The following is a 21,650-nucleotide window of genomic DNA, read 5'->3' as shown; positions in this document are numbered from 1 at the left end:
GGGTGGGGGTCGGGGGATAGCCTGGCAGGGCGCTGGGAGTGGAGGGTTAATCGCTCTGAGTTCTCACCAGGCTCCTCTGAAAAGCCAGTCCACTGTTGAGGCGACTACGTTTGTGGGTATCAGGGCCTTGTCTCTCTTGGCATTTGTCTGAAATGGAACTGTCTGTCTGAACTAGGCCGGGGCGCGCCCTGCCCTGGGTGAGTGGGAAAGATGGGGGTGGGGTGGGGGAGGAGGAGGCCCTGGGGTGGAGTTAGTCCCTGCCTATTTTCATATTCATTAGGACTGGGAGGTTGCCGGAGGAGCCCAGCTGAGTTTCAAGATATAAAAGCAACTTCGGGTGCCCCATCTGCAGCCGGGACGTATTAAGAGTCTGGAAGCTGGGCAGCTCCTGGCGTCGCGGGACTAGCTTCCCCTTCCCTCCTTTCTGACCCTCCCTCCTCCCGCCCACCGCTCCCTCCTCCCCCAGCGCCCTCCAGCCTCCCCGCGCCCCGGGAGCTCGCGGACAGCCTTCCAGGATTATGGAGTTTCTAAGTGAGAAATTTGCCCTTAAGAGCCCGCCAAGTAAAAACAGTGACTTTTACATGGGCACAGGAGGCGCGTTGGAGCACGTTATGGAGACGCTGGACAATGATTCCTTTTACGGCAAAGCGACGGCAGGCAAATGCGTGCAGGCCTTCGGGCCGCTGCCGCGGGCTGAGCATCACGTGCGCCTGGACAGGACCTCGCCCTGTCAGGACAGCAGCGGTAAGTCACCAGGACCCAGGCCTGGCCCCAGCCTCAACCCCATCATTACCGCTATTTCCGGGCGGCCGGGCAGGGGCTCCAGCCTGATCCTCAGACTCAGTTGCCCATCCCCGAAGGGAGGCACAGTGCGGGTAGGAGTGAAGAGCCAAGGGACGTGGGGTCCAGACTGCTGAGGGAGTGGGGGGAGGTCGGGAGCTGCGCACTTTCTCCTGCTTTGGGACTCCTGAAACTAACCGGGGTCCGGAGCTAAATCTTGCGTGATTCTATTTCGCTTTCCGGTAGAGTCCACAACTGGACAGCAGTGGGCTCTGACCAGGACTACAGTATGGGCTATCAGGGCGCTAAATAGAACGTTGTTGAGTCAAGATAGCGCGCCTCCGCTGTGAACCCGCCAGGGTGCCAGGGCGCCAGGACATGAAAGCCACCACTGGACAACACAGTGGGCAGGAGAACTAAAATATTTGAGCTCTTTTTGGTGGTGGCGATGGGGGCGGGGGCGGGAAGCAAAAGAACTATTTTTATTGTCTTGGAAGTAAACGCTATTTTTATTGTAAAAATGGTGTCTTTCTGTTGCTGTATATTAGCTTATGTGCGTTTGCGATTCCTGCATATTTTCTTCCTCTATTTATTGCGTTTGCAATGAGAGAAACAAGTTTTTATTAAATACCAAATCACGTTAACTTTGGAAAAAGCATTCCTGATAAAAATCACTCGCTCTTGAATTCTGCGCTATTTTTCTTGCTGCATATAAAATACTACCTAACGAGCCTTTCGGAATGTTTCTGGATAGAATCTTCAACTTTGAATGCCAGAGTATCTCCAAGTCAAAATGTTATCAAAACAAACCATCTATCTTTTTCTATCTCGTAACCCAGCACAAACCTATTATTTCACATCATGACAGTTAAAGCAGGTTTAGGATTCTAAGAGGACTTTCCCTTATCACGGTGTATACTTCACCCTTAAGCTCTTAGGAGCGGGCTGCTTAAAAAAAAACAAAAAACAAAAAACGAATTAAGTGTGAAATATTTACAACAAGCCACCACCCCATATTTGAACGGAGGTTCAAAAATCTGGCAAGACATTTTTACTCTCATTCGCTCATTCGCTCAATACCTTGTAAACAGATTTTTAAATGAATCTCATATTCTATTCATTTTATTCAGTGCGGGGGGGGGGACGACTTGATTTGTATGATCACAACAAATATGCACATATTAAAGAAAACGAAAGTTTAAATGGGTTCAATCATTTATTTGGAAAGACTGGAACAGCTAATTTTACAAGCAAACAAACAAACAAACAAAAATCGGCTTCTTGGTTACATTTCGGCGGCCGGCCGTATCTGTGTTTTCGGCATTCTTAGATGCATTCATGAAGTTATTTGAACTGACAAGATTTTTACAAATGGTTCTGTAGTGGCCTGCTTAGAATACTCGATAAACTACCCTGTTTTAAATTGTCGGGAAAAGGGAGAAAGAAGTGGTGGTTGATTTGGAGTGCTTCATTAATATTTAAATGATCATTTCCCTTTTTGGAAGAAATTTAACGGGGAAATATTGAATAAAATGAACACCATGGTTACCAGCTATATTTGAGAAAAAGCCGGTCTTTCTCTAGACCTGCCCCCAGCGTCTTTGCGGCTTCCCCTCCCCCTCTCTAATTGCCGCGGTTCCCGGGTTAACTCTAGTCTGTTAAGACAAAACCTTATTGTTCATCATTCACAGCGCTCTTGATATTTAGTTTTAAATTTCATTTTCCTTAAATCAATATGCAAAAAAGTTACCTAGGCAATAAAGTTCAATATAGTCTTAGAACACACGAAAAGGTTCTTCAAACTGTTTTGAGGAATCCCACCCCCTTCATCCCACACCCACCCCTTTTTAAAGAAGCAAATGAAAAAAGTATGATCAGTCTTTGGAAATTAGTGTTCTGGTTGGATTGGCTTTGTTTTCCTTACAAAACAACAACACAAATAAATCCCTAACTACCTCCTCTTTCCTTACGTTCATAGTATGTAACTGTAAATTTTAATGACGCAATTCGTTTCTTGTCATAGTGCAAGCTTGAACTCCGATATCAAGAAAACTACTGAAATTGACAGAATGCAAGATGCTTCTCATATTTTAGATTATTTATTAAATTATTTAAATTTTCACTTCTGAGAGTTACTAGAGAAAAAATATAAATTTTTGTTCTAAGTATTTACTAGTTAAAGGGAAGCATGAGTATTCAAAGGATGCAAGATGTTAATGTAAAGAAAGTTACCTAAATTTTGTACCTTTCTATAAAAATATTTACAGAACTTGATAAGAATTTTTTAAAAGTAGTAGATCGTTTTAAAGGAAATTTAAAATCAGACAAGAGTAACTCATTGAGTTCAAACGTGTGAAATGCAATGGAAGTCATATCCCATTGCAATCTTTTTTATGTGTGTGGGGTGTTGGAAATTGATTTAATATTGGCAGATAGATACTATTTAAACTTGAAATTTCATTTTCAATTTTGTTGTCTGTAAAAACTAAAATTATATGCTATAAATATTGTACATACACATTTCAAAAGTCATACTTGTTCAGAATTTCTTTTTTTTTTTTTTAAGTCTGGAGCAAATTTTCATTTGACTATTTTAATTGGATTATAAATTATATGCATAAGCAGTTCATTAGCCATATAAAATAGATCTTGGACTTTGGCAAGCTAGTCCATGTACACATTTAAAACTCTCTTTGAGCCTGATCCGCAGTGAATTAATAATTATACATTGCACATCATGTGATGATAGAATTAATACAATATGAATTAATAGCAGACCTGTTTCCTGATGCTCTAAATTATTTCACACTAAACATCTCATCAAAGTATGTTACGCCATCCTGAGTAGTGCTGTTTTCCTCTCTGAGTGCAGTGAACTATGGCATCACGAAAGTGGAAGGACAGCCCCTTCACACGGAGCTGAACCGAGCAATGGACAGCTGCAACAACCTTAGGATGTCTCCCGTGAAAGGAATGCCAGAGAAGGGTGAGCTGGATGAACTTGGGGACAAATGTGACAGCAATGTATCCAGCAGCAAAAAGAGGAGGCACCGAACTACATTCACCAGTTTGCAGCTGGAGGAGCTGGAGAAGGTCTTCCAAAAAACCCACTACCCGGATGTATACGTCAGAGAACAGCTCGCACTGAGAACGGAGCTCACTGAGGCCAGGGTCCAGGTAAGCACCAAAAGGTGTGGCCTTTCAGGGAGGGGTAACATTAGAATAATTCAATGCTTGTATTTTGTTTAAAAAGAAGAAGAAGCATTCTTGTGCCAAAGCAACATGTGAGCAAATTGGTCCATTAACATTTCTTTATACTTTCAAAAGATTTGACATCTCACTAGGTATAGGGACAAGAATTATTTCAGAAAAGTAATAATGGAGTAATTAAAAAAAACAGAAAATGTTAGCATATCTCTGGTTAAGAAAATAACTTTAAAAAGTGAAATATATTCATAGAATTCTCAGTAAATATATTTAGTTTACTTCTTTGTTTTATTTTCAACTATTGGAGACTTTTTAGGTTATAAACCAGTTAATATATATATGTATATATATATATATATATTCCCCATAAATCTATAGCTTTATTTCATTTGCAATTATTGTAATGGAAAAATGAAATAATAACACAAACTCAAACTATTAATAGTTATCTACACTATAAATTATTTTCACTAATAAATTTTAAGACACACAAAATGGCGTAAAAACTTTTAGAGTTTTTAAAGCCCCAACCATTTCAATACATACCATTGGATTTTAGTTTTAAAGATAAAAGTAATTATGGAGATTTTTTCAGAGTAAATACTAATAATGCAGTTTAAGTAATTTTGTATATACTTGATTATATTTATAAAATGTTTAGTCAAATGATTGAAGCAGAAGGTTCAATGAATGTAATTTTTAAAAACCTGAAAGAAAAAATTAATCTAGATAACTTTTACACGACTTCTCAGGAGTATTTTATTGTGGCTAGTGCTGATGTTTATAAATTGTACTTTATTAGTTGTCAATTAATAAGTACTCACGTGAAAGGCAGCAATAATTCAAAAGAAATACCTCTTTTCTTTTCATACACTTGTGTTGCTTTAAGTAGGAAGTTATTGAATTCCCCTTTTATAGACTACTAGGATAGAAAGATGAGTAAATTGTATTTTTTTCTTTTGTTAATATTTAGTTTGCATACATGGTCCATTTGTCATTGCTGACCACGTGTGGTGATTTGGGAGGCCAGGCAACAAGCTATGCTTCCCTTTCTTGAAGCAAATGGTAATTCTATCACAGTCCAGCAAAATAATACAGAGAAAGTTTGCGCTAATGAAAACATTAGAATTGTGTAGCATTAACACCAGGCCTGCATGTGTTTTTTGTCCCGTGTCTATTACTTAAATTAGTTATACTTGTAACCATAGAAAAAATATGTTTACATGCAGACTGATCAGCTGGGCACTGCATGTTTCCCCTTCAGTGCAGATTCATATCTGTGTGAGGACACGCAGAGAGAACCAACCTGACCCATGTTAACTCAGGTTGTTCTCTTTCATGCATTTTACAGGAGGGTGGAAATCAACACCCATTTTAAAGAGACTTATGACTTCCAGAATATTCTTTGTGCCTCTCTGTGTAGAGTACAGGAAAATGAGTGTTCTTATGTTGTTGGTTCCTGCCCTGGAAACTATGGGTACTGTCTAATACTGGCAATGTAACTTGAGAATGAGACTTAGCAGGTAATTTCTTAAAGTCTTGCTTTAATTTCAGAAAATTCTTCAAAGAATAATATTAAGATTGCAACATATATGTAGGCCCTAGACTGACTATTAAGTAGCAGTGAGAGTTGTGAAGGTATAAAATATATGAAATTAGAATTTATTATTAAAAAGCATACACAGATTTAAAGTTTAATGAAAAGATTTCTGCAATTTTATATTTACTTATGCTTGATTTCCAACTTTCTAATTCATTTGAATGAGAATATAGTTGTGTAAAGAAGATTGAGCAATTCCTGATCACTGTCTGGGTGGTATTTACTCAAAATTATCAAAGCTTTAACTTTAAATAGGATTTTCTTTTTCTCCTCTTTAAATGTTGCACGATTAGAATACAAAATTTTTCAAGAACAAGAAGCAAGGATTACAGGTTCTTCTTAGGGATAGAATTCTTTGGACCAAGATTTCTAAGCTATAACTAGAGAAATCATGAAAGACAGTTTAATGACGTGGGAGAGGCAAAGTAACACACAGGCATTGCATTTATGTACTTCGGTTCCATCTGCCCCACTTATTTTACTATCTATAAGTGTTTGTAACTGTATGTAATAATTACAGTTGTGTGTCTTAAAACCACAGTCTAACTTCATGTGAAGGTCCAACTATCAGTCTTATGACAGACAAGCCATGTTAATTTCCTATTTCTAAGTAATGAAGCTATTACGGCTGCCAGCCATTTTACATAAAATGTCAATTTTTAATTTTTATAAGATACCTAAATATAACTGTATCTCAGAAGGGTCTTGAGTTTATGACACGTTTTCAAGATAATTTGTTGCTAGGCAAATATAATAACTGTGTTATGTGTTGGATGGAGGAAAGCATGGGTATGAGATTGTCTCTCAGGCTTCCTGCGGCCAATTAGGGTATGAATAACCAGGAGAACAAGGCTGATCCTATTCACACATTTTCTTTATTATTTTCCACAAATGAAAATACAGACCCACATATGCGTAAATGAACTTGTCAAAAGTCTAGTTCTTGCTCTTAAATTATTTTGCCTCATGGATGTACCATCAGATCAGAGTACAAGAGAAGTGAAACATGTGGCCGTAGTTCTGACGTAAAGAATTTTCTTCATTGTTAACTTTCGTAAGCTTGGTTTTCCTTTCTGGCTTGAAACTTTTAATGTCAAGTTTGCTTTACGTAATGTTCTTCAACTAAATCTATACTCTTTTTAAAAAAATAACACTAGGTTTGGTTTCAAAATCGAAGGGCCAAGTGGAGAAAAAGAGAACGTTATGGCCAAATACAGCAAGCTAAAAGCCATTTTGCTGCGACCTATGACATATCAGTTTTACCAAGGACTGACAGCTACCCACAGGTATGATCAATGACACAGAATGCTCATCATGGGCAGTGGATGTGGCCTGATTTAAAGGGTGAAATTAGGGCTTATTGTACCTACAATAATCAAGAGTGATAATTTAACCTCCAGAAAACTTTTTCCATGTTTAGCAAAATTTTTAATTTACTAAATTGTTTATTTATTTATTTGTATTATTTTTCTTTCAGAGTCAGTCACTGAAAAATTTTCAGTGTTCTGTGCCTTTTGGCTTTGTTATACATTGCAAAAAAGAGAAAAGCAGAAAAAAAAAGAAATAGCATTTAATAATATATCTTAACTTATTGTGAATTTTAATTATTCAGGATAATTTTCCTCATTAAGTTTTTTAAAAATTGTATTGCCTCTCCTAAAAATCTCTGTGGCCATAATTTTGGGCAACATGTAAAATACTGATATTAAATGTGGTCTTTTAATCCTTTTCTCTATTTCAAAACCTTATTCTTTTAACAACCTATTTTTTTTTCAGATTTCATACAACTTATTCTTTCAAGAGCACATTTAATTCTTCATGATGTATAGACATATTTTAAAAATTCACCATGCATAAGAAATATTTTTCTATAATGGAAGCTCTCCAACTGTATCTCAAAAAGCCTCATCTTTCCTTTTCTGTTTTTTTTTTTCTCTTTCTGATCAATAATGTTTCCTTCACTTTTATCTTTTGTAATATGTGTGCTTGTGCTTTATCCTCTCGAAATCTATCATATCATATTTTCTTAATATGGAATAATGGTACCCAGAACTGCATTGTTGGTGTTAGGCAAGGGACGTGGCAGTCCTCTGCACTGTTTTATTCCTCTTTACTTACTGCTGCATGCATTGTAGACACTGCTATAGAAACATATATGAAATGTATTCTGGATAAATACCTTGGTCTTTCAGCAGCAAAATCATCTCAGTTCCATACGTGAGTATAGCCATTCTGTTCAGCTGCAAATTCCCACCTACTTTGTAAATTCCTCCCTCTAAGGGTGTTCTCTCTATTCTTTTGTTGTTAAAATCTCTTTAAAAAATGATTTGGGGAACTTCTCCACTACACAGACTGCAATTCATTGTATAATTTTATATATTAAAAAAATAAAAAGCATGTTGGATACTGCTAAGTTCAGCTCCCTCAATTTAAAACTTAGGAAAAACAAGCCTGGTTATGTTAAGAAATTGGCCCATGAACACATCAATGGTGCCTTACAGGGCAGGCAATAAGCAATTGCTATGGCTCAGCCTTTCCCCAGCAGGCTTCAAGAGATAGGTATTATGGAAATTATTTGAATCATTGCCACATGCTTCTACTAGTATATCTTATGTCCTGTAAAATTTATCTGAAAGCAGTTACCTGGTTGAAAGCATGGCTGTCTTCTGCCTATTTATATTCACAGAGCTAGTGAAATTTCATTAACCTCATATTTTTGGGTAACTAGCTGAATTCAAAGCAAAATGTTATGAAGATATTTCCCCTTTAGACTGCAAGCTTCATGAGAAGAGAAACTGCCACGCCGTGTCCTCAGAAGGTTACATAGTAACATGTTTCCCCAAAACAACGACCTTGCATAATAGGCATTAATTTCTCCATTTCTCACATGAACGAGATGAAGTACAGAAACAGGAGGCAGACACTTACTTTCACTTGTGATGAGAACAAGTTTGACCAGAGTTCATTTTGCCTCACGCAAGACCCTTTTGAAAACACAATTTAAATATTTATTAGAACTTCATATATGAATCCTATATCCATATTGCTTCACCCTTACCTCTCCCTCCATTTCCGCCCAAGTCCCCCACTCCCACTCATCTCAAATTCATGATGTCTTCTTTAGTTATTATTATTTTTGCATTCATTAGCACACCACACACACACACACACACACACACACACACACACGTTCAGCCTGCTGACATCATTTTATTTTGTTGTTTATATAGTTGTTTAAGGCTGACCTTAACTCATACAATAGACTATCTTTCCAAAGGAACAAAGTTAAGTCTTTGAATTATCCCCAACATAATTATGAAAGAGCCTTTACCATGAGTTCCATTGTTAGAATCTGCAATTCACTTCAGGGAAGTGAGGAATGTACCCCAAGCCAGCAAAATAATAAACTAGTGCGACAGCATGTTTATATCATTTTGAGCCCACTGACTGAAGACTGTAGAAGAGAAAGATGCCAAGTCATTTACTGTTTTCAAGTAGAATTTAAGAAGTACTTAGTAAGTTTCCTGTGCAATTCTTGACTGAAATTTTTCATTTTGAATACTGCTGCTTGTCTCCATCCCTTTGCCTTGGACCCTGTTTGTATTTTCTATTTTATCTTCCTGGCTATTGGCTAGCTTATTTTTGGCTCCCCTTTCTTATTTGGTGTTTTATAAAACATGTTGAATGGGGTCTGGCACCAATTAAAATCTTTGTGAAGGCCTGAAACACTGAAAGACTAGTCCTCCTCTTGACTGCATTAGATTACTGTTGACATACTTCACCTAAAAGCTTTGGACATCAGTTAACACAATATGGTAGCCTCATATCTAAGACAGGAAGGGAATATGATATGCCCAGGTGAACATTGAATAGTTACTTTTTTTGCTTCCACAAATTATAGGAATTTTATATTTATTAGTTTTGAACCTTCCATGTCATTTGAATAGATTAGCAATACCAAATTATGAAAACAGAGAAATTGTATTGAATTTATTTTGCTGATGAAATAGATGCCTATAAAATGAACATTGTTACAGTGTCTCACACTGTTCATTATTCATTTTTAATGTGGGGGCGGGCTAAGGAATTCTGAAACCATACATATGTAAATGCTGGGAAAAGACAGGGTAGAAGTCTCCTTTAACTTAAAAGCATAGAGTAGACTGGTTTTAGTTTCTTTGAAAAAATTATGCCAAAATTAGGTCTCCCAAGCTTCAGCCTAAAGGAAATTTTTCTATCATGCAACTTGAAAATAGAAGCATATATTGGGAGAAATAGGTACTGAAATAGAATCCAACAACTCAGTGCAGTAAGACACTAAATTTGGTACTGTTACTAATTACAGAAAGAAAAAAAAAAGTATTAGCTACAGAAAAGCTAAAAGCTGGAAAATGTTGGAGGCAGGACAGAAATGAAGAATTAACGATTTGGCAGGAAAGCAAAAGCATACACAGAAATACAGGAAAAACAGAAAGGGTTTAAAACATATTTTGAAGTACAGAAAAAGAAAATCACTGTGCCTAGCAGAAAGGTGTCTGTGGAGGACATAAATAGTAAGCAGTGATTAGAACACGCTTTAAATACTCGTTTCAGCTGGTTTCCATTACTTTGAAGCAACAACGTCACTCTGCAGCTATCAGTGAAAGTGGGCAGTCCAGGTGTTATTTTAACCCAGTCATTATGTGTGTTTTTTACAGTCATAGAGTCACTTGAGTCCACATTATCTGAGGTCAGGAATCAAGGGCTATTTTTGTAATAGTGTCTTCTAAATACATCACATAAGGGAGTGCTCAATTCTGACCATGTGACTTTATTGTTTTGCAAATCAAAAATTTTACCATTTTAAAGTTCATAAAAAAAGTGGTGTAAAAATAATGTTGAAACATTTTAGAATGTGATTTTTAAAGTTCTGCCTCTCTCTCTCTCTCTCTCTCTCTCTCTCTCTCTCTCTCTCTCTCTCTCTCTCTCTCTCTCTCCCCCTCTCCCTCTCTCTCTCTCTCTCTCTCTCTCTCTCTCTCTCTCTCTCTCTCTCTCTCTCTCTCTCTCTCTCTCTGCAAATGAACAAGAGGAGCTATATAATGTCTAGAGTAACAAAAGTGAAGGTGAACTTTTCAATGTGCTGAAAACTGTTTAAAACTAAACATGGTGGTTAATATCTATAAACCCAGCACTCAACAGCATATGGAAGGCAAATGAACAAGAGTACAAGATCATCTTTAGTTGAGTTTGGGGCCCAGCCTGGGCTTCAAAAACCCTTTTAACTAACTAACTAACTAACCAACCAACCAACCACCAACCACCAACCAACCAACCAATCAACCAAATAACTAAATACTTCTAGTCCAACACTTAAGAAGCAGATATCATAGGATCGCTGTGAGTTCACAGCTGGAGAGCTGGTTTAGTAAGAGCATAAGACGGACTGCCAAGCACCAAATCTAAGGACTCACAGCTGCCAGGAATTTGGGTACCTGTACTCACAAGCATATGCTTACAGGAATACACGCATACACAGATTTCAAAAAAAGAAAGAAAGAAAGAAAAAGAAAGAAAGAAGGAAACAAGTCTTTGCTTTGGTATACAATTATTGCCTTTGGCAATAATGTGGTCAAGCTAAATTACTTGATGCCCAGGGCTTTACTGTTTTAATGCATTCTCATTGTTTGTATGGATTCTGTTTGTCTATGAAAATTGTATTCCCAACCCATGCAATATTTCCTCCATGATCCTCTTCCATCCTCCCTCTATCAGAGCCCTTTCAGAGAAAATGAAATGCCTGGTATACATAGTTCCCCTACAGTTTGCAACGTAATCTTTTAAAACTACAGCCCAGTTTTCAATCAGTTCTGTACTGCTGTGGTAGCAAACCAACAATTAAACAGTAAACAAATGTAAATAAAACTACTGATTTACTTTAATATTTTTAATCATTAAACCAAAAAGAAATATCAGTAAAGCAGATGCTTTCTGTAATCTCTATCAGAAGCAGTGCTTTCAGTTTAAGCAACTGACCCCTCCCCAATTCCTCTAATAGACTACAGATATTTTTAGACCCAGTTTCATCATATTAATATTTCAAAATTCTTTACATCTTCTCAACAAATACATGCTAGTTGATGGTTTAGGCATGAAGGATATGTGAATGATTAAGACAAAGTCCTCTGCTTTGTATGTAGATCACAAGCCAGATAAAGTTTATTAGGTTACACACACATTTTTGCAGAGAAACTAGACCCAACTAACTAGAGACTTAAATGGTTATAGACTTGGATTTAAAAAGCAAGGAAGAACTTATCAACATTAGATATCCATTTATTTATACTTCACAAAACTAAAGCATTCTTAAAAATAGTATTTGAAGAAGGTGATATTCTCTGTTCAGGTCTAAGGATTGATATTTCCACACTGTTAGGCTCCATTTGGGTTACAGAGACATTTACGGTGTTATGAACTTGCCTAGAGTCATTATTTGCAAACTTAGAATTATGTCTAAGGCTAGTACAGGGGGTGTTGGTACTACAACTGATGATGATTTTTTTCCTCTATCCTGAGGGTTAGAATGAGTTCTGAATATAAAAGCCATTACTTACTTGCTTTCATTGGAGCTCAGTCCTGGGATATGAGGGGATCCCAGGGTTAACCTAATGCTTTGCATTCAAACCCTGACTTTACCGCTTAATCACTTTCAGATTTTTGGCAAATGAATTACCTTCTAGGAACATTTCTCCTCACTTAGAGTATGAGGATAAAAGTTCACATGATGTTTGTGAATGTTGAATAAAATAGTTTATGCAAAGTCCTCAGGACAGTGCTTTGCACACCACGAGCTCCTAGTAAATGGACATGTAAGTCATTAATATTTATTTCCAAGTTCCTACTTGCTCTTTTAAAAGTGTAGCATTTTATCTCATCCTATAAGAGTAAAATCACTATTTAAGGACTTAGGGGGAAAAAATCACATTTCCTTAACTACAATTTGCAGGTTAAGTTAGCACAACCAAATAGGATAACTTTAGAAGTCTGGGTATGTAAGTAAGATCAAAATACCACTGGTAATGTTCTCTTTTCACAAAGAGTTTCAGTAAAAGGTTTGAAGTCATTATTTTGTCTTATTTTTATGATCTAAAATATAAACGAGGTTTTATATAATCTGTGGTGAGAGAACCGTCAGTAGTCCATTTTAACAAATGTATATATAACCACATTTTATCACTTATTTATTATTCCTCAGAATTTTAAAGTAAATGAAGTAATTATCTCTTAAAATAATTAACCACAAAGTTATAGTTGGTGTATTGAGTAAGAAATACTCTTAGTCTATAAAATAACTCTGGTATGGTCAGTCATGAAAGGTTACAGCAAGGACAGAAACCACACCATCACTAGGTCAACAAATCATATTGATACTACAGAACTTTCACTATTTATAATTTTTAAAATCAGTAGAACACAGGGAGTTGTATATTACACAAATAAGTATAGTTTCATAATGGATAAAGCTACTGTTTTAATTTAATGTGTAAATATATATGCTTTCATAAATATACATGGAGAATATTATACATATGCTAAAAATAATGAGTTTTATTAGATATTTTATCAATATCCCTTTTATCCAAGTGCAGCTAGTTGTAGACAGTTATATTTAAATTTTTCCATGTTGTTGAAGTACATAATTTTTTATTTAAAAGTTTTATTTATTTTAATTGTGCTAAAATATGTAGATATAAAGAATAACATTCAAAGAAATAATGCACACATTTTTTGGTTATTAAAAACTTGTATTTGCAAATCTCAAATTGTAATTTAATATGATTTCATGGCTCTTTTCATTGCTTAGAATAAGTAGCTGCCCATTGTTAGAATATTAGATTTAACTAATGTGTTTTTTGAACTCATATCTTAAAAAGAAAGAACAGTTGATTGAATAGATTACAAGAATACACAAGACAAGAATGAAAGGAAATATTAGCATATATATATATAATATTAGCATATATATCTATAATTTCTTGGAAGAATTGAGAAGAGTCCTATGGGAAGTAAAGCTTGTCTTGTCTAGTATAACTGAGGAATTAAAATCTGATTTACTTTCATTGCTATAGAATTTTGTCTTCTGATTTACAGTTTTGCCTGTATCGTATATAATTTAGATAGTGCTATCTTTTTGAAATGACATCTAATTATTAGGTCTAATGCTGTTTTTTTTTAGGCACTTTTATTTATTTATTTTTTATTAATTTATTCTTGTTACATCTCAATGGTTATCCCATCCTTTGTATCCTCCCATTCTTCCCTCCCTCCCGTTTTCACCTTATTTCCCTCCCCTATGACTGTTCCTGAGGGGGATTACCTCCCCCTGTATTTGCTCATAGGGTATCAAGTCTCTTCTTGGTCAGCAGGTTACCAAGAAGAGACTTGATACTCTAATGCTGTCTTTATTCCTCATGTTATTACAGATATTTTAAAGAATAAATCATAGGTATTAAACAAAAATGGTATAAAAATCAAGTTATTTTTTAAAAAATCAAACTTTATCTTTAGTACAGTGTGTGTGTTTGTGTGTGCATAAGCATAGCAACAATTAAATAAATGGAGGCCCTGAGTTTGTGAGAAATCAAGGATTTGTACATAGAAGTGTTGGAAGAAAGAAAGGAAAGAAGAAAAATAATGTATTTTAATTAATTTATTTATTTATTTATTTTTGTTTTTTTGAGACAGGGTCTCTCTGTGTATTCTTGGCTGTCCTGGACTCGCTTTGTAGACCAAGCTGGCCTCAAACTCATAGCAATCCGCCTGCCTCTGCCTCCCAAGTGCTGGGATTAAAGGCGTGCGCACCACGCCCAGCTATGTATTTTATTTTAATATCAAAATATTTAAAAATAAGAAGATATATAAAATCCAGCTCAAAAATGAATAAATGTATCAGATATGGTGGGTCATGCTTTAAATACAAGCACTCATGAGGCAGATGCAAGCACATCTTTATGAACTGGCCAACTTTGGTCTACAGAGGAAACTCTAGGCCAGCCAAGGCTAAATAGTGGGACTCTGTCCTAATGTAGCAACAAGAATAAAGCTAATAGCTTTGGTCAGGTTTCAATGAAGAAAGTCAAGGCTAGTCTATGACTCCAGAGTGGAATAGGTAAGATTAAAAATATCTTATGAAAATCAATACATTTGCGTATTTGTTTCACATTATAGATTTTACATGCATAAAGTAGACTTTATGAACAAAAAATCATATTCTATTTCCCATGTAATTGTAAATTTAATAAAATAATTGTTAATAAAAATAACAAACTGTCATGCACACATTAAAGTCCTTGAAGAAACAGTGCAAGATATGTCCAGAAAATGACCTTGGTTGCTCCATAAAAATAAAACAGCAGAGATTAAATTTCATTATTTATTCCTTTCATAACTGAGTTAATTAGGAAAGTGAGAGATTTCTTATATATAACCTTTTCAGTTATCACAATTCCTATAAAAGTTAAGAATGCATGCAACATTAAAGTCAAAAAATCAAATGTTAATGACTGTGCCAGATAATTTATTTGAGCAATAATTTAAACACATTTATGTGATGCTACTTTAAAAAATTCTAGGCATTAAATTTCTTATGAAACAGTATTTTTGGGTTTTCAGTGATAGGATAGTGTGTTGTATAGCTTTTTCTTAGGTTGTCAGCATCATATTCTTGCATTTAATAGTGATTTTAAAATGGAAATAGCACATTTACCTCTTATTTATTCCAAATCCATGTCTGCATTTCCACAATGGAATTTTATTTAAAAAGCAAACTGACAAAACTATTTTAGTAGATGATCTTCTAATGAATGTGCAATTTATATAACGTCCAATTTATCACATTGTATACCTAATAAGTATACATTAAGAATTAAAAAATGAAATTGATTAAAATATTATATTTGATATATTATTCTCAATATATTAAAATTAGAGCTAATAAGTAAGAATCAATGCCAGGACCTCATTTTTATCTGAATTAGTCTTTTCGTTCATCAATTAACTCAGGTTAGAGATTTTCAGCCACTGTAATCAAACAAATTATTTACAAAGACAGACTTTGTTCGTGCTGGTGACTTATTGATGTCATGATTGAAAAACTGATGGATGGAAAAGGCAGCCAGTGACTTCTGAGAACGAGGTTACTAGTGTTTTGTCAGCTGACCTTTACAATAGGAGAAGTACTAGTAAAGCATGCACTAGTTTTAGAAAATTAAACTACATTCGTCAAAATGGATATTTTTATTCTGAAGAACGTATACATAATTTGTCAAGTTACATAGTGATAATGGGGTAACAAATGTGTAGTGAAAACAGAATATGTACAGAACAATTAATTAATGTAAATAGTTGTCCAAGGGAGAAGACACAATTTATTTTGGGTTTTTTTTTTTAGGGTAAAGAAAGCATTGCGCTAACATCACTATAAATGCTTCTTGTGAGTTCCAACATTATTTACTCTCAAAGTGTTTAATTTAGCTCCCAAAAGAAAATGTGCACACATGATATATAAGGTTAATGTGAATGTGCATGAGGTGTGTGTGTGTGTGTGTGTGTGTGTGAGTGTGTGTGTGCGCGTGTGCGTGTGCGTGTGTGTATGTGCGTGTGCGTGTGTGTGTGTGCGCGCGTGTGCGTGTGTGCATGTGCGTGTGCATGTGTGTGTGCGTGTGTGTGCGTGTGTGTGTGCGCGCGTGTGCGCGTGCGCGTGTGCGTGTGTGTGCGCGTGTGTGTGTGTGAATATGACAAATGTTTGTGGCAGGAGTTTGTGCAACATGTGAATATTACGCAGTTTAGAGATCCCTAAACAATTCAAATAACCAGTTGGCACAGGGTATTTCCATTATCATGCCTGTGAAATAGTCCAAAAAGAAATTTACCCCATTTAGAAGTAAAAATTTACTATTTATTCCAAAATTAATAAAGTATAGCATTTTTTACTAATGAGTGGGAGATGATATTTCTTAGGTTTGCCATTGGCAAGGAAGCGATGAACAACTTTAGACGACGCAATTTGTTGATTCCAGTACACACTTTAATAGAATTGGCATATACATAGGCGAGATGAGAGCTTGCTTGGACTGCACTGGATTTAGCTGTTTTATCACATATTGCCTTCAAGCATTAACCTATTAAAAATAGGTGATTTACAGCAAGGATGGCAGCTGCACATCTCCTCTCCTACGGTTGGGTCACGTGCACGTGCTGCGTGTTGATTAAGGTGAAGGCAGCTGAACACAATCAGTGAGACAGTCTAGAGCCACTGACATTTGGGGAGTGATTGAAAGGGCTCGAGAAGACAACCTGAAGAAAAATTAAAGACAAACACCGGGATTTGGTCACAGTTGCCAAATGACAACTCAATCTTTTCATATATAAGAAAGCAGTACTTAGTGTCATTTTGCAGCACATAATTGAAGAAAAATTAACAACAAACACGGGGATTTGGTCACAGTTGCCAAATGACACCTTAATCTTTTCATATGTAAGAAACACATAGTGTCATTTTGTGGCGCATAATGGAAGGATGGAATTTGTAAGAAAGCAGTAGAACCAATAGTCACAGGGAATGAATAAAATCAACACAGTTGAGAGTATAATTACAATTGGAAGTTGGACTCCAGAAGTGTTTCTTAATTTCAGTTGATTTTTTTAAAAAGTAGTGCATATTATTCCTGTCATTTTGATATAGATCACATGAGCTGATATCATATTCTTAAAGAATAAGTAACTATAAAATGCATCTGTGATGGAAAATACCTTCTGATGACAAAAAGTCCTGTATGTAAATATAGATAGCAAGATAGAGGAATATAAATATGATTTTTGTTGCGGTTATGTTTGTGGTAAATTTGCAAACATGAACACACATTAAAATATTAATCCAACTAGTTCCCAATGTTTATCATACCTGAAGAAATGGGTCTGTTTACATTTTTCATTCTTATGAGCTTGATAGTATTTCAATATACTTTGTTATGGGTTTATTAAATATTTTTGTAGGCCAGGGTATAATTACAATCAGCAATCATTTGATACACCTTAAAATAGTAGAACCTGTGAACTACAGAGTTTGGAGTATGCACAAATAAATAAGCAATTATGACTTGTAAAAATAAACATATTGTTTCAGAATTTCTTTAGATTTCCTTGGGTCATATTTGACCTTATTGATTACACAGTTGTGGGTAAAAGTCTTAAGGTCTTTTTTTTTTTTTTTTAAGACTAACTTTCTACAGAAAACAGATAGTAAAATATCCATGTATTTGTGTGTTAAAATAAAAGTGTTTGTAGTTTATGCTGCACACAGCAATTAGCTAACACCCATTAACTGTCATGTGCTAGGTAGTGGCCATCCTCATCAAATATATAAATACCCAGAGGAAATATTTTAGAAAAAATAAAATCACATTTTCTTAGGGGATATTGTCCTATAACTGAACCTGAAGTTTTGCTACGGAAACCTATCAGTTATAACTTATGAAGTTATATTTACAAGTAGATTAATGTTGAAGAGTTTACAAGAAGATTAATGTTAATTCTTTCCTGACTAAATATTTTCTTAATTTAAGTTTATGGATTGTTTCTTTGCCTGACCCCCTTGCTTTTGCTGTGTTACCTGCCAGGAAACACATTTCTATGCATGTGAAATATAATTGATGACTATAATAAATTTTAAAGGCATTATAAATTAATAAATACTTTAATAGGAAAAGCAAGTAAATGTTCCCTATCACTATTTTTAAATAAGCAAACATGCTTACCTTCCTTTTTCAGACACATTTCTGTGGCTCTTGCAATATTTTACAATGTGTGATTGAATGTTGAGAAAAGCATACAGATTACACTAGGAGAGCTAGTCTGATAGAGCAAGGACATTAACAGCCCTGTTGTTGGTTTCAGATACACAAACTAGCAATCATTTTGACTGAGGTAAAATGGGTATAGAGAAGTAAGTCAACAGTAAAACAAAACAGCATATAGTGATTTAAGGATTATTCAAATATGCAAACATTATACACATCTAAATGTAGGTATACCAGTCCACTCTGTGAATTTATATCTACAGTTACATAAAGATACAGATAATTTCAAAGAAAAATTAAATATATTTATAATATATATCTTTAGGAAATACAGGAATAAGTATTTTGTTGTTCATGGAAACCCCACAAAAGTGTTAAAATCAGTTGTTTACATTTACTTTATATATATACACACATTTATATTATTACACATACATACAATAAACTACCTATAGCAAGCAGAACCAGGAAACAATCAGCAATTATATATATGTTACATTCATAGTATGTTTGTATTTTCTTTCCTATTTTGGAAAAGGTATATCATCCTGTGTTGAGAGACAAAGTAACTTCTCTTTCAGTGTGAGTTAAATTTAGGAATATATTTTCCTACTGGTATAGAATATAAGCTGTCATGGAATGACATTCATCATGGGTTTTGTAAGAATACTTCAGAGGCTGTATGTCCAAGTCTGGAATATGCAACTTACAGGACATCCATATGTATCATAATTACTAATGGTTCCATTTTTAAAATCATGACTTACTAAAAAAAAAAAAAAAAGCTAGATGTGGTGACAATACATAGCGGTGCCTGTTTAGTTTAAATGTATTATAAACAGGTTGTCAAAAGCAACATGCCTGGAGTGATGGTGCATCCTTGTTATCTCAGTACTAACTGGTGCAGAAGGATTGGGAGCTCTGCTGTTGCCTGGGCTACATGGCAAATTCCAGGCACATCTAGAGGATGTAGCCAGGGTCTGTTTCAGACAACAAGACAAAAAGATCACAAGACAAAAAAAAAAAAAAAAAAAAAAAAGCACATACATTTGTTTTATTTCATCTCCTGAGGCTGTGTCTCTTTGCTATTCCAGGTTACAGTCTCCGCTCTTCCTTTTTCTCTTCTCTGTTTGTCCTGATTTTCCATGTGTCTCCCACTAATTCTTATGATCTGTTTTTTTTAATTGTTGTTTAAATAGCTTGCCTATTATAATTGAGATACTTTTCATTTAAAATGTGCATTTTTAAGATTCTACTTAGTGTTCTTTTTGCATACTATTAATTTTGAAAAATTTGTGCTTGGTGGTATTATCATATCTAATCATTTTCTTTTGAGATTTAGTAATATGAACGTTTAATTTCCTGGGCACAAATTGTATTGTACATGCTATGCTATGTTATGTGGCACTTTAATTATACCCACATACCTCTTTCCCAACATTTTCTGTTTTCATCTGCCCTTCCATTATTTTGCAATAGTTTACGCTTTAAAATTATGTTTGTTTTACATGTAACCTGTCTGTTTTGAATTCCCTATATCTTATATAAGAGTAGAATAAATGATCCAATTTTGTATATTTCAGACTTTCAGAGTAATTTATTGAAGGGTAGATATAGGACACAAGAATCAATGAGAGGAAAAATACTTTCTAAATGAGTTCAATTAAAAATATTTCAGACAACACTGCTTAAAAGTCAACAATGATTTCCAACAAAAATTGCTGTGCTGACTGAGTCCATTTTTAGAACTGGAAAAAACACAGCTGCTTCATTGTGTTTAGAGAGATGAATATTATCTTTAAACTTAAGACCATGTTTTAAGCTCTTTCCCTAAAGAGGTGGAGATGCCATGTATCATGACTAAATGTCCTATAAGTATCTTAAACTCATGACTACAAAAATAACGTGTAAGAAGTGTTCTTGTGTTGACAGTATTTGCTGTGGTTATGTATGTGAGCTATGATGGTCTATTATTGTTTAAAAGACAACTAAGAATTTCTAATTTTCTTTTTTAGTCATTGTTTTGAATGCTTAGAACGAAATTATGGAATTCCTAATAGGGAGAAATAATGAATTGCTAACCCAGCTTTGTAAACCTAAAGAAAGTGAGAATGTAAAAGCGAGAATGTGTGAATGTAATATTCGCTGTTTTATATATTCCAGATTCAGAACAATTTGTGGGCAGGAAATGCAAGTGGTGGTTCTGTGGTTACGTCATGCATGTTACCACGTGACGCGTCCTCCTGCATGACACCTTATTCTCACTCGCCTCGGACAGATTCCGGTTACACGGGGTTTTCAAACCACCAGAATCAGTTCAGCCATGTGCCCCTCAACAATTTTTTCACTGACTCTCTTCTCACGGGGGCTACCAACGGACATGCGTTTGAAACAAAGCCAGAATTTGAAAGGAGGTCTTCCAGTATTGCTGTCCTGAGAATGAAAGCCAAGGAGCACACCGCCAATATTTCATGGGCCATGTAACATACAGTACTCTTTTATTTTTCTTTTCATAGCAAAGTAAAAACATTCTTATTTTTCATATTTAAAGGGTACCACAATAAGCTGCTGTGTGTGGAAGGGCTAAAGGTCAAGATATACGGTGAGACCAGCTTACATGAATGATTGTTATTATTTAACATTAAAATCCAAGAATGGACCCCTGAAAGGACGAAATAGGTTTAGCATGCACCAGCCTCCACAAACTCTGTTTTAGTAGTAAGGTTTTTTTTTTTTTTTTTTTTTTTTTTCATATTGTACAAGTCAATGAAATATGGTCATGCAACTTCTGAAAGGAATAAATGTATTAAACAAATCCTTCTGTGATAGATTGATTTATGCTAGTTCTGTATAACAAGAAATCCCTTGTAAAATGATACCTGATAAACGAGGAAACACCCTGGGGAAAAAGGGCAATATTGATCACAGTTGCTTTGAGAGCTAACACTATTTCCCCTTCTTTGGCTCGAAGACACAATGGTCGTATGCTCTCTTGCAGCCTCAAAAAAATTTTTTTAAACCTTTCAACGTTTTAGTGAATTTCCACTCAGTGGGGGAAAACACTTTTCTAAACTGATGGGTATTTGCACAGAGTATCTGGGCACGGTTTCTTGCAGCCATGTGGCTAAAGGTGACAACTGAAGTATCCATGTGTGATTTACAGTCTAGTCAACTGGACAGGTTTTATAAATGCAACTTTTAAGTGAAGAGGCCAGCAAGAAGACTGAGAC

General features: G+C 35.2%; 1 protein-coding gene across 1 annotated transcript; it reads left to right on the top strand.

Moving 5' to 3' along the window:
* The first annotated feature begins 271 nt into the window (after window positions 1-271).
* Alx1 (ALX homeobox 1) lies at window positions 272-21,146 on the top strand. Its single transcript, XM_051172949.1, has 4 exons — window positions 272-744; window positions 3,653-3,957; window positions 6,745-6,873; window positions 20,584-21,146. Exons 1-4 carry the CDS (start codon window positions 519-521, stop codon window positions 20,902-20,904), a joined length of 981 nt encoding a protein of 326 aa, XP_051028906.1. The 5' UTR covers window positions 272-518; the 3' UTR covers window positions 20,905-21,146.
* The last annotated feature ends 504 nt before the right edge of the window (window positions 21,147-21,650 follow it).

Source organism: Acomys russatus, chromosome 31 (genome assembly GCF_903995435.1).
Source record: "Acomys russatus chromosome 31, mAcoRus1.1, whole genome shotgun sequence".
Classification (NCBI taxonomy): Eukaryota; Metazoa; Chordata; class Mammalia; order Rodentia; family Muridae; genus Acomys; species Acomys russatus.
Note: the sequence above shows the minus strand (reverse complement) of the source record. Positions and strands in the feature narration are given on the sequence as shown.

Bases quoted from the DNA above. Each gene is read 5' to 3' on its own strand.
- Alx1 (XM_051172949.1), top strand. From the start codon at position 519: ATGGAGTTTCTAAGTGAGAAATTTGCCCTTAAGAGCCCGCCAAGTAAA. The intron at 745-3,652 runs GTAAGTCACCAG...CTCTGAGTGCAG, and splicing joins GCCCTGTCAGGACAGCAGCG to TGAACTATGGCATCACGAAA. The intron at 3,958-6,744 runs GTAAGCACCAAA...AAATAACACTAG, and splicing joins TCACTGAGGCCAGGGTCCAG to GTTTGGTTTCAAAATCGAAG.